This window comes from Poecilia latipinna, unplaced genomic scaffold, assembly GCF_001443285.1.
Source record: "Poecilia latipinna isolate Pla-1442-1.1 unplaced genomic scaffold, P_latipinna-1.0 Scaffold1186, whole genome shotgun sequence".
NCBI lineage: Eukaryota > Metazoa > Chordata > Actinopteri > Cyprinodontiformes > Poeciliidae > Poecilia > Poecilia latipinna.
Window position 1 is genome coordinate 94,813 of NW_015113802.1, and position 12,675 is coordinate 107,487.

General features: G+C 39.4%; 1 protein-coding gene across 2 annotated transcripts in view; it reads left to right on the plus strand.

Annotated features, from left to right (window-relative positions):
* Window positions 1-1,660: 1,660 nt before the first annotated feature.
* The window catches only part of sntb1 (syntrophin, basic 1), a 40,295-nt gene continuing 29,280 nt past the window's right edge, over window positions 1,661-12,675 (plus strand). Inside the window, exons 1-2 of one of the 2 annotated variants that reach the window (XM_015053566.1) lie at window positions 1,661-1,940; window positions 2,054-2,604. In XM_015053566.1, the coding sequence (XP_014909052.1) occupies window positions 1,756-1,940; window positions 2,054-2,604 (736 nt within the window). In that variant the 5' untranslated portion in view covers window positions 1,661-1,755. Of the gene's footprint in view, window positions 1,945-2,053; window positions 2,605-12,675 lie in introns of both variants that reach the window. The other variant, XM_015053567.1, reaches the window with a different exon arrangement.

The following is a 12,675-nucleotide window of genomic DNA, read 5'->3' on the forward strand; positions in this document are numbered from 1 at the left end:
ACGCTGAGCTCCAAATGCTGAGCTTGCTAAGGATTAAAGCAACTCTCATTGCCAATTTTTAATTACACTCACCTTTTATAGGACTCCACTTTATTTCTTTATTGTTTTTTTTTTAGGTAATTACCACAACAAAGAATTCGCTATTATCTCATTGCTCATTTCCACTTGAAAGTAAAACAAAATCAACTACAGCTCTTGCAAACCTCATTAAACCAAAAAAGTTTGTAATATTATTTTCTATCTTAATTAATTCATACTTTTGGCACAGTTCAGATTTAACGAGCCAATCCAGATCTCAGAAAGGGGATGTAAAATTGCTGAAACCTAAAAAAAAATAAAATAAAATGAATGTGGTATCCCTTCTTTTCATGTACTTTCATTTATTATTTTTTCTTATTGTAAGCATCTTTGAAGTTGTCTACAAATCACATGATACAAATGTCATCTTTCCACAAGGGCTTCAAGAATAAAGCTACAGTTAAAAGAAAATTAGTTGATGTCTTCATTAAAATTTATCACAAGAAATGTAAGGGGCAAAGGAAACATGTGCAAAAAGGTGCTCTGTTCAGATTGAGCAAAATTTGGACCTTTATTTAACCTACGTTCCAAACAATAGGTGGGGCAGAAAAACAGTAGTACTCTCTCCTCAACACAACATTCTCAACGAGAAGCATGGTGTCAGCAGTATCATGCTGTGGATCCGTGTTACTTTAGGTTGAACAGGGAGGGCAGCCAGAGTGAGAAGATGGCGGAACTCTGACGGAGCCTGAGATTATGGGATATTATTAAAAACGGTTGAATACTAATGCCTTAGATTGATTATTGACAACATTTGAAAACTACACATAATTTTACCTCATCTCATTCATTATTCTTCTAAATTAAGTTTGTGGTTGCAACGTGTGTCACTGCACATATATTAATCGCCAAAGGCTATTAATTGTAGACTCGCCAGTAGATGTCGCTGTCACATCGTTTTAACATTTGTGTGACAACGCAAACCTTTCATCGACTACTTAAAAAAAAATACTTTACAAAGGTGGATGCAAGCTTCTGGTTGACACCTTGATTTTGAAAATTTTGAAGTAAAATTTAATATTTCGTATTCATAAGGAAGTGACTGCAGCAATTATAGAGGAAGCACTTTCGTTTTCCTCTCTGTAAAACTAACCAGAGTCTCGCTGTATTTGTTTGCATCCTCGTTCTCTCTGGGCCTTTTTGCTCTAAGCCTTTTTGTAAATGATAAGACCTTAGACCGACAAGGTTCACATGCTTTCTGCAGCCTCAAGGACCACAAATATGATATATGTAGTCACTTATTGATAGGGGAATCGGCCCTATGTTATAAATATTAAGAAACTGACAACTTTTACACATTTGAACTGCTTGATTAAATGTAGCGCACATTTTTGTCTGTTTTGACTCGTGAAAATTTAAATCTGCTGTTCCACACTCAGTTTTCTTTTAAGCGATTTTTTGATGTGTCTCACTCAAAAGTTGGATAGTAGAGAACAAGGTTGTTGTTATTGTTGTAAATAATACAGCTAAAAAAATATTATTTTCGTACGTGAGTTTAATGTGCCCACATTACGCACAAAACGTCCAAACATATTTGATTTTGATTCATTTAGTTTATTGTGTTACGGTGTAGTCTATCACCATTTGCTTTTCAGCAAGAGGCTGACACATTCTTTGCACTTACACTTGCACTGCTTGGTAACTGGGTGCGTATCAGTTCAGTGCGATCAGTTTCTTATGTTTAGAAATGCGTTTGACGGCAGAGCGCCGGAGAAACTCCACCCTACAGCTTTAGGATCTCCGGGCAGGCGGAGCGGAGGGCAGCCCGAGCGGAGTGGGGCTCTGGCTGGATGCGCGGCGTGCGCGTCAAGTCCCGCGGAAAACTTCACAGGGACCAAAGTCCAGCCTGAACTCGACTTTCTGTGTGTGAGACAGTTGAGTGAGGGAGTGTGAGAGGACGCGCTGGGAACTTATTCACATGTGATTTTTCTTTCTTTTTTCTTTTTCTTTTCTTTTTTTTTTTTTTTTCTCACAGAAATGCTCCAAAGATGGCGGTGGTAGCAGCGGGAGTAGGAGTCTCGAGTGGCTCCAGGGCACATAAAAGTGGATTCGTGGAGGTTTTGGTGCGGGAGAACTGGCACAAAGTTTTGGCCAACTTGAGCGAGGAGGCGCTCACGTTGAGCTGCGAGGACTGCGGCGTCAACGACGGCGTCAGCTCCAACGGGGTTACCAACGGGTCTTACCTGGACAACAGCAACGCCAACTCCAACAACGGCCCCCAAGCCGTGCGCACCGCATTCACGGACCTCCCGGAGCGAGTGCCCGAAGCGATCGCCAACAGAAAGCGGTGCGTCAAGGTGACCAAGCAGGACATCGGAGGACTCGGGATAAGCATTAAAGGAGGGAAGGAGAACAAAATGCCCATACTCATCAGCAAGATATTCAAGGGGCTTGCAGCGGACCAGACCCATTCTCTGTATGTAGGAGACGCCGTCCTCTCCGTGAACGGAATGAACCTACGGGACGCGACGCACGACGAGGCTGTGCAGGCGCTGAAACGAGCAGGAAAGGAGGTGACACTGGAAGGTAAGAGAGGGGATCGCTGGTCCTGGGGGGGGGCGAGGGAAGATTACAAGTTTCTCGCGTCTTACATGTGAATCTTAATAATTTAGAATATCACTGAAAAGTTAATTTGCATCAGTGAATCAATTCAAAACGCAAAACTCCCACAGTCTTAGGTACACGGAGTGATGTATTTCAGTTGTTTGAGCTAATAAAAACTACGAATTTAGTGTTTCATGAAATTGAAAGATTTTTGACACAAATGTAACTTTCTACATAATCACGGAAAATAATGCTGAATTGAAAATAGAGCGTTAATGTCCTCAATGACAGAAAGCCACAAAAGACCATGGGTATGGAAACTAGTTTCTCACAGAGTACTGCAAAGAGAAAATTGAGTGGAAGAAAAAAAAAGTTTGGCAACAGCAACTGTGATGGCCGCAGCCTTTGAAACATTTTGGACAGAATCACAAATCACAGAATCACTTGAAGTCGGTCCTTCAAGATCCAACACACCGTAACTGGAATGTTACTGTTGCTTTGCTTGTGTTAAGCCACTCCTGAACCAGATACAACTGTTGGGATTTGTTTAAGTATTTATTTTGCTGTGGAGGAAAAAAGATGGTCGAAAGCCTTCTCGTTTTTAAATTAAAATAAGCGTTGTTGCATGTCTTCATCAAATCCACTTAGAAGAAACCGAATGAAACCGAATCCATGTTGCTTTAGGTCCAACGGGAAGTTCCCACAATCAGTGATGATTTGGGGAGCACTGTCATCTGCTGGCTTTGGTGCACCAAGTTTTATCATATGAAGTCAGGACAGCAAGAGCTTACTTTACTGTAGACCACTTCTTGCTTCCATCTACTGACAAACTTTATGTGAATGCTGATTTCATTTTCCAGTAGGACTTGACACATGGCCACGCTGCCAAAAGTACAGATATCTGCTCCAGTGGATACGGTATCACAGAGCTTTATTGACCACCTGATCTAAACCCTGTGGAGCTCGTCAAGAGGAGCTTAAGGCCGATACTTGAGCAAACAGACATTGAACACCTCAGCAGAGCCGCAGACTGATCGCCTCCATGCCAGTTTCAATGATGTTGTTATTTATGCAAAGGGGAACCGAGGAGTGAATTCATCTATTGTGCGGCGCAAACACATTCTTTTCGGCCGGCCCACGTTTGTTTTTGTTTTTTTGTTTTTTAAATAAACTTTTGTTTCAACTATATGCTATACTGAGTATGGAAAAAAGTTAATATTTCATTAGCTGTGAGGTATAATTCTCAGAATTAGCAACGGTGGTTAGAATGAACCTATATGATATTAGTTTCACTTTTTGAAGTGAGGTTGTGAAATAAAATTAACATTTAAATTACACTATAATTTATTGAGACACTCCTGTTCATTGTCACTCCTCAAAAGAATACATTACATTTTTGCATGTGTGAACACACAATTTGCAACTTTTAGGTTGGACTTGATTGTTAGTCAGTCCTTCAGTAGATCCTGCGATTTTTTTTCTTTCTTGTTAGCAGCTTTACTCAGCAGTTAAATTATTCACCACATTTCCAATGGTGTGCATGAGAGTATGAAACTAAGGGATAAAGTTCAACTTTTTCCCACAATAGTGGCTTAATTTTTATTCCGCATTAGAGAGGCCACTAATTGATCGCCTTTTGTTGAAAGGAACAATTGGAGATTTTTATAGACACAGATCTCGCTTAGCTGTTTATGTCAGAGGCTCATCATGTTTATCAGATATATCATATACAGGTTTCTGCATGTTCTGTTTTCTCTTAATGCGTCGAACGTAAAAACGTGTTTTTGTGGAATACATTTTGTCAGATGATACAAACATCTTCACCTTTCCTCTCTGTGATCGCACCACTTAACTCTCGAAAGCGGTCACATCTTTCATGACATGAGCTGCCTTATGTAAACTCCCTTGATAACTACTAACAAACAGACCTGCACTCTGTCTCTGAGCTTTTTGTTCCTGTTTCAGGGAAGACAAAATGCCCCACTCTCACATGCAGACAAGGTGATGATCCTGACCATGGGGACCCATTGGTTACAGTCTAGAGGGAGAAGCTGGTCCCATATGGGAAGTAATCCAGATATTAGAGGGAAGAAGAGGAGGAAGCGAGAGGGTGACTGAAGGAGAAGAAAGTGGGAAGGCAAAAAGCTGAAGTGTGATTTAATAGGGAAAGTACTGAGAGGGTTCGTGTTTAGATAAGTCAGAGACTGTTTTTAGGTGAATGCAATTTTCTAAAGGTAGACAATATGCATATAGAAATGTGACAGATCTGAGCCCATTACATGTGAGAATTGTGCTGAGCTTGCGTTGTATCAGGTACAAACTGACTTTTTGACGTCGGCATGACGAGGTCTGTGATATCCTGTGCCAAAAAATGAGTGATATTTCCTCACTGCTTCCTGAGCAAGAAGCACAGTTTAACATTTGAGAGAGAGGCAGATTGTATCACATGAGGAAAGAGATCAAGGGAACACAGTTGATAAGTACCTGTCCCTTGGGCACCGTGTGTGTGTGTGAGCTGCCATTGCTCTGTGCGTTCCTGCTGTGTATCTGTGTATCAAACACATGTCTGTGTAGCTTACTGTAGAAATAACCAGTGTTTCTGGAAGTGCAAAAAGTCTTCATATAAATTCCTCTTTTTTAGGTAGTATCCACCTTAAATTTGAGTGTCTTGGATTCCATAAAATACTTTTAAAAAAATCACAAGTATATTTTAAATTTAACTAAAATACTTTCTCAAACAAAAAAGTCAGGATTGTTTAGGTTGATCTCGAGGAAATTCAGATTAATGTTCTTCTGTCTTCTTTGATATTAATAGGACACAAAGGCCCTGGTTTCCACAGGTACCCATAATATAACTACAGTTCAGAAAGCAAGAAAACAAGTTTTCTTTATTGCTGTCACTAATCTGAACATGTTGAGTTTCCTTAATTCCCTGGAACTTTAACTAGGACCAATGGTTTTGGTTAGATGTGACTAAGATTCATTTTTTCTTTTTCCAAACACTGCAGGTGGGTTTGGCTTGGCACAAAGGATGGATTTATGTCTACTGTTAGGTTTGAGGAAGTGAAATGTTTATCTGTCAGTTGCTGTGCGGACAGCAGCATCACAAAATGTTGGAAATACCAAAACATTTCAAATTATGTATCTGGTGGTCTCTGCCAGAAAACTGAAAATTGGTTGCTATTGGGTTTTTTCAGCAAGATAATGATTCAAAGCATACAGCCAGATCAGTGATTCACCAAACACACGGCCTGCTCAGTGTGATTTTGATCCTACATATCGTAGAAAAGCAGTGGGCTGAGCTGAAAGGAAGGGTCGTTATAGTTTTGATTTAAAATATGCCATGTCAGGTTCTGGTGTTGCAATCAAAGATGAGCTGTTCCAAAGGCTTTTTTGCCATTTTTACCAAAGGTGTCAATGAATGAATGAACACTTTATAGACCAGTTGTGAAACTTTAACGTCAAAGATAGGGAGAGAGACTGCACAGACACAAGCAGATAATTTTGACTCTGCAGTCTAAATCGGCGCTCCAACTACACAACCAAGTTTGTAAAAGGCCCCGTTTACAACTAAGTGTTATATGGAGCATGAGTGACCGCTTGTATTCGAGTTCAACTACCTGACCTATGTGCAAATGATTTTGGCATCTATGTCACAGGATCAGCTGTCAGCTCAGCAACAAACATTACATCTGATATGTTTTCTGATGTTTCAATAACATTCAGAAGCAAATAACAATCAACACCATCATTTACACAAAAGTATATAAAAACAAATTGCCTAACCTACAACCAAAAAGTATCCCAACTACTTCTACAAAATATGTCATATTGATTATTAAGGTTTGCAAACTTAAATAAGGACAAGGACACTTTCCCCTTGTGTGTAAGGGGAAAGTGTATAATTGTACTTTCGGGCAGCTGACCAGCAGTGTGCAGCAGTAAGTGGGGAGCTGTGTTACCCTGCTCCTTTATATAGTCACCCAAAACTCATGTTACCTGTTCAGTTCCTCTGACATCTTTGATGGAAACTTTTATTGTATCAGAATATTTGTCAGGTTTGTTCACACAGATTTTGGTTTCAGTGAAGACATATTTTACATTTAGTTCTTGTTTGTGTTAATATGAATATATGCTGTGGTTTTACTAAAAAAAAAATAAAAAAAAATAAGACATGATAGAAACAGAGGAAAGAAGTTATGAATGTTTATTTTTCTGGCTTTGAAATGTAATATTTAAAAGCAATACAATACCTTAGTATTGGAAACTTGGGATGTACTGATTAGGCTTTTCTTGACCAGTTCTTATTTTTGGCTTTAAAGTCCAATTTCCTCCATGTGATTTTGATCAATTACTTTTTACTTTGGCTGCACAAATTTATCAGTGTCGATTTCCTTAAATTTGGGAGATCGATGATCGGTCGATATGTGAAGCCAATCTTTTCCCCCAAGCTTTTGTACCTCAGCAAAGTTCTAAAAATCAGCTGCTGGCCTCTTCTGCTCTCCCAGGAAAGAGAGGCTTGAGTAATAGACTGGCCCACCAGATCATGTCTGCACGTTTGCAGTAAACAATGGTCACCCCACTGTTGCCAACGCAGCAACTTTCTTGCTATATTTAGCAACATTTAAGTAAAAAGAAGGTGGCATTGGCTAAAATCGGAATCGGCAGGTCAAACTTTTTAAACATCGTAATCGTCGATCGGCCAGAAAACTGCAGATTATTTCCACTTTTACACTAGTCAAACTCTTACATGATTTTCTTATCTGAATTTAATCTGACAGATTACTGTTTCAGATAAGTTTGTGCTCTTGCCAAAGTCTAGTGATGTTTTTCATAGAATCACAATTTTTAGAAACCAACAGATCAGTAAAATATTAACTCTGCCGCTTACCCCAAGTCATGGTAGATCAAGATCCATTTCTGCTCAGTTCTGTCCTCCCAAACCAACACAGGCATTATTAGTGTGAATAAACCTGATTATGAATGTGTTGTCAGTCTGCTCTGAATGCGTTCACGTCTGCTTTTAATGCAGTCTGCTATTGATAGAATCACCTAGGACACACAATTTGCAGCACCTCCTAACAGTCCCAGAGAGGCTCTTCTTTGTTCAAGTGTCACCCAAGCAGGCTGTTTGTGCTGTGCTGTGTTAAAAGATGATCCAATTGGGAAATGCTCCGGGGAGCAGTCGGTGTTCTGTAGTTATGTCTCAGCTCCCAGCAACCGTAGCCAGTGGTGTTATGTTGGTTCAATGCAAAATGGCCTTTGAGAAATGAAAGAAAAAGTTCATAATATTTACTGTTACAAAGAGCGTTGGATTTATGTGCAGCAGAAATTTGTCAGACCAAGTCGGAAACCGTCCCGTCTTCTGCTGCACCTTTTCAACTTGACATGTTGTTTTATAATGAGGCGCTCCTGGGCTTCTGGCTCATCAAGCTCCCCTAAATGACAACGTACAGCAAGCCGCAGTAATAAAACCCCCTGGTTTGAGTTTCCATTGTGACGTTTTGACACATCACAGTGAATGCGAGAGATATGAGGACCTGAAACTGGAGCCAGGGAGAGGAACCCAGCCGTTTTTTTTTGTTTGTTTGTTTGTTTTTTTATTATTTGCTCCTGTACTTCTCCAGCTCTGCTGTGTCAAAACGTCTTCTGACGAGGGCTTAATGGCTCAGAAAAAAATGAGAAAAGAGACAGCATCTCTGGGACTTTCAGCACTGTGGAGTACCACCACAGGAGCCTCTACTGAAGATGTATTTTCTCCATCTGCATGTTTCATTTAGGAGAAGTTTAAAGGTGGAGGTATCGTTAGGCACCTCCCCAGGAGGGGGCTATCACAGACGGCTCCTCTTCTTTTCAACACTTTGGCTTTTTGACGTTGTTTGATGTCCTTTCTAATTAACATTATTCTGCCCGAGTACTGAGTCTTTCATATGTTCTCTGGGGGTTTGGGGCTACTTTTTATATGTGAACACCTCCACTCAGAATATAAGGCCTCCATAAGAGACGCAGGACTAATGCTATGCATCTGGCTCTAGGAAGGACGAACATATTTGTCTTTGTACTTTCATTAAAACTTGTCATGTCAAAGATTCCTAACAGGATTCAAGGCTGGACTTTAATTGATCTAAGACATTAATATGCTTTGATCTAAACCATCTCCTCAGATTGGACACCTGCCCACGAGAACTGTAGGTGCAGAACCCTTTTCTGAGGTTTTGCAACCTCTAACAGTTCTTTCCTTCAGGATTAACCTGTATTTTACACCATCATCTTGTCATCAGCTCTGACCAGCTTCTTTTTTTTTTTTTTTTGTCTGACAGTGTAAGAAATTAAAAGAATGCTTGCCAACACAAAATAATTATAAATGCTTTAAACCGGGAAGCTCTCCCACACTTTGAAAACCTCTGAACTAGCTCTCTATCTCTGCAGTATTGTACAAACGTGATTTATATATATATTCCTCCTGTTCAGTGTTAAGCCTGACAACAGGATCATGGAGCAGTTTGAAAACTTCAATATGTGAAAAGATGTTGATCGGGAATGGCTGCCCTAAATTCAATTACAGCAAATTCATGGTTGAATCATCACATTCAGACCCTCGTTTTGTCATGCAGTTGCAACTTTATCAGTGTGACAGCTAGACAGAAGGGAGATATCGCCTTGCTCTTTTTTCATGCAGATTGTGGTTTATGTGGTTTCAAATCTCACGAAGGTCATTTCTGACTTTTATTGTTAGCACTGTGTTTCATTAGGTTTTTGCAACCAAAACACCCCAGTTGTATGTAATAGACTTTACGGTCTTTTAAGATGAATGATTGAAACATATTGAATTAGGTAGTGCAGGTTTCATGGTGTCATTTTTTTTTTTTTTTTGCACAAATCAAACGTGGAGATTCTGTCTGATTTTGCAAGCCGAATATTGTAATGCTATCTGATCTGAAAACCTGACTTTTCTTTTTTAAATGGAAACAAAGCATGAACTTGGTTCGGAAGTCTTTACTTTGATGCCCCTAATTAGAACTTAGTGAAACATGGTAGTGGCAGCATCATGCTGGGTGGATAAGTTTCTTCAGCAGGGGAAGAAGACATTGATCAGAATCAAGTGGAATATAAATTAAACACAGAACAATCCTAGAAGAAAATTTGAGAGAAAATGTGAAGAACTTGAAAGTGGAGCCATGGTTCACCTTTACATTAATGAGTTCACTTTGACTAGGCCATTCAGACCCATTAATGTCCAGACCTAAATCCAAATGAGAATTTCTGGCAAGATTTGAAAGTTGATGTTCCAATATGAGCTTGGTCAGAGATAGAGGCTCCAAAACCCTTAGCTACAATTGCTGCTGAATATGATTAAATTTTTATTGAAATATGAAATTTTAATCTTGTCACTAGGACAACAGTAAGTAATAGATTATGGAAATAATTGTTGACAAATTTAGTAATTGATTAACTGGAGAATACAGACTCAAAAAATTCCCATTACACTGAAAAAAACACAGTCAGGGGAGTAATTAAGTCAAAACTGTACAAAAAATGTTAGCATTTTGCATTTGAGTTAAAAAAAAAAAATCTTTGCCTGTGTTCTGTCCAGTACCTATCAACTGGGACAATTTTACCTTCACCTGGTTCAAAGACAAACAAACAAAAAGACCTTCTACTATCCAATGCATAATCAGATAGCAAAAGGAACGTAACCTTTCCCTGTCCAATTATTCATTAGTTAATCCCAAACATAACCAACAAATTAGCCCTAAACTGTATTGACATCAAGTCTAGCAGAAAGGGCTGAACTTTTAATATGTTGATGCAATCAGTAATTTTTTTTTACTGGTTTCACTAATTAATACTGCTTTTGCATTTTAAGTAATAATGTTTTCCTTTAAAGAAAACAATTCAATTGTTCATTTGCATCTTTCCTGCATTTTTAATATTGTATAAGAGAAAGACTTACATGGTTGAGTGAAAAATCTACGGAATGTGCCAATATTTTGTCTGATTGATTAGTCATCAGAAATATCTAATCGGTTACAGAAATAATCATTAGTTTCAGGCCCACTTGTGACCTTTTCCTTCCACTTCACCAAATGTGCTCTCCTTTATCTCGTACAATCCTTACAAGAGACACAGAGTTTTTTATTTTAATAAAATGTGTTAAAAAAAAAAAAAAAGTTCATGTAAAAGCCTTGAAGGCAGTGGAAAGAAATTGTCCAAGCAGACAGCGGAACCGGGAGTAGCCTGAAGAAATATTTCGCCACATATAATTTAGCTCATGCAAACAACACATTTTTATGCATCCACATGAAAGCAGTGTGAATGGAGAATAAAAATCAGATGACAATAGAGAACACCTGCAAAGCTCCTGCAGGCAGGAAATGAGTCAGTGTCCTGTAAGCTCTTATGGTGAGTCCTTAACGAGCCAAACCTGTCATTGGCTGATAGCTGGAGGGTCGGTGTGTGTGTGTGTGTGTGTGTGTGTGTGTGTTTGCGCGCGCGCGCGTGCACTGTCAGCATTCTGACTGTCCCCCTGTATTTGTCTGTGAACATGTGCCTCATTGAATGCACATTCGTTTGTGCCAATGAGAGTTGAGGCCCCAGCAGTGTAGTCTAGACAGAAGCCTAAGTGTGTGTGCATGTGTGTGTGTCGGGGGGGGGAGCGTGGGTGGGGGCGTTACGGTGTGTTGAGGGTGAGAGACAGTCACTGTGTCTACTAGCTGACTCTTTACGCCATCAGGAAAGCTATCATCTCCTTCCTTTGTTACTACATTCAGGTTCTGACTCAGAGTGGAAGACAGGGATGGTAACAGCAGCGTTGCACTGATCATTACTGTGGCAAAGATGGCAGATTGAATCACTCACTTCTTGTCGTGTTTAAATTTTTATACAGCCAAAACAAAACCATAGACCTGTGGTTAAGACTCAGCTTCCTCACTTTGGATTCAAGAGAAAAAAAACACACAAAAAAAACGTCCAATGATCACTTTTTAGCTTATCTGTAGCTGTAAATGTGAAATTCTTTATACTGTGAAGATTTAACATCAGCTGAGCATTTTACTCTAGATTTAAACAATTGTAGCCAAGATGATGAGCAGTAAAGTTTTTCTGTTTTTTTTTTTTTTATTTTTAGTCACACATCACTGACTTCTGTTGAATCTGTGTCACAGCTGAAAACACAGGAGCGAGGTGTGAAACCTACCATCTGCTCTCAAAGCAAATGAGTCTGGGTTTTAGGAAGTGAGGTGGTTAATGTTGCTAATTAAGGAAATGGGGGGAAGCACTCTTGGTTTTACTGTGGCGACAATAAAAGTAATGCATCAGGCATTCTTTGCTGCTAAGTTTGTACTTTTTTATGAGAGCGCTTTTATTTTTGATAATGGAAACTGCTGCAGATGTTGGCACGTTTTAATGAATGACACCTTATAACACCTTGCCCGAAATTAGTCCTTCCTTTTGTTAGTAAGGAGATTTACAGCCTTAAAAGTGTTGGATTCGTAATACTTTCTTTCCTCACTTCCCTTGTCATCGCGTGATATATCATGAAATGCGGTGGTAACTTTTTAAGCCCGTATCGCCTCCTGTACATTACCCATGCTCCTTTCTGCATTTAGTGCTTTAACAATCAGCCCCCTGCACTTCAGTGACAGAGAGGGTTGATTAGGTGCCAGCTTGTCTCCAGGTAGCACCAGCTCCAGTATCCAAGGCGATTGTAAAGCAGTTTTGGTTTCTTCAGTGGTCTATTTAATGGAGCCTAATGGCTGGTGTGATCTTAGACAGACAGATTTCAGGGCAATTTCCTTTGGCATTCTTCTGCAATCTCGGAGTACTTTCAGCTTGTCTCTATTATTTCCAGTCTTTAAAAATAGAGATGGTCTTCTTCACTGGGCAAAAGGCTTTCAGCAGCTGAAAGCACCATATATGGTGTTAGCAGAGCGTTTAGTAACTTGACATGGCATTAGAAGCTGCTCTGGTAATAATTCTACGCTGTAATTCAATGATATTTAACGGTTGTATATTTTTATTTTTTTGAAAGGATTAAATGCAATACAGAATAGG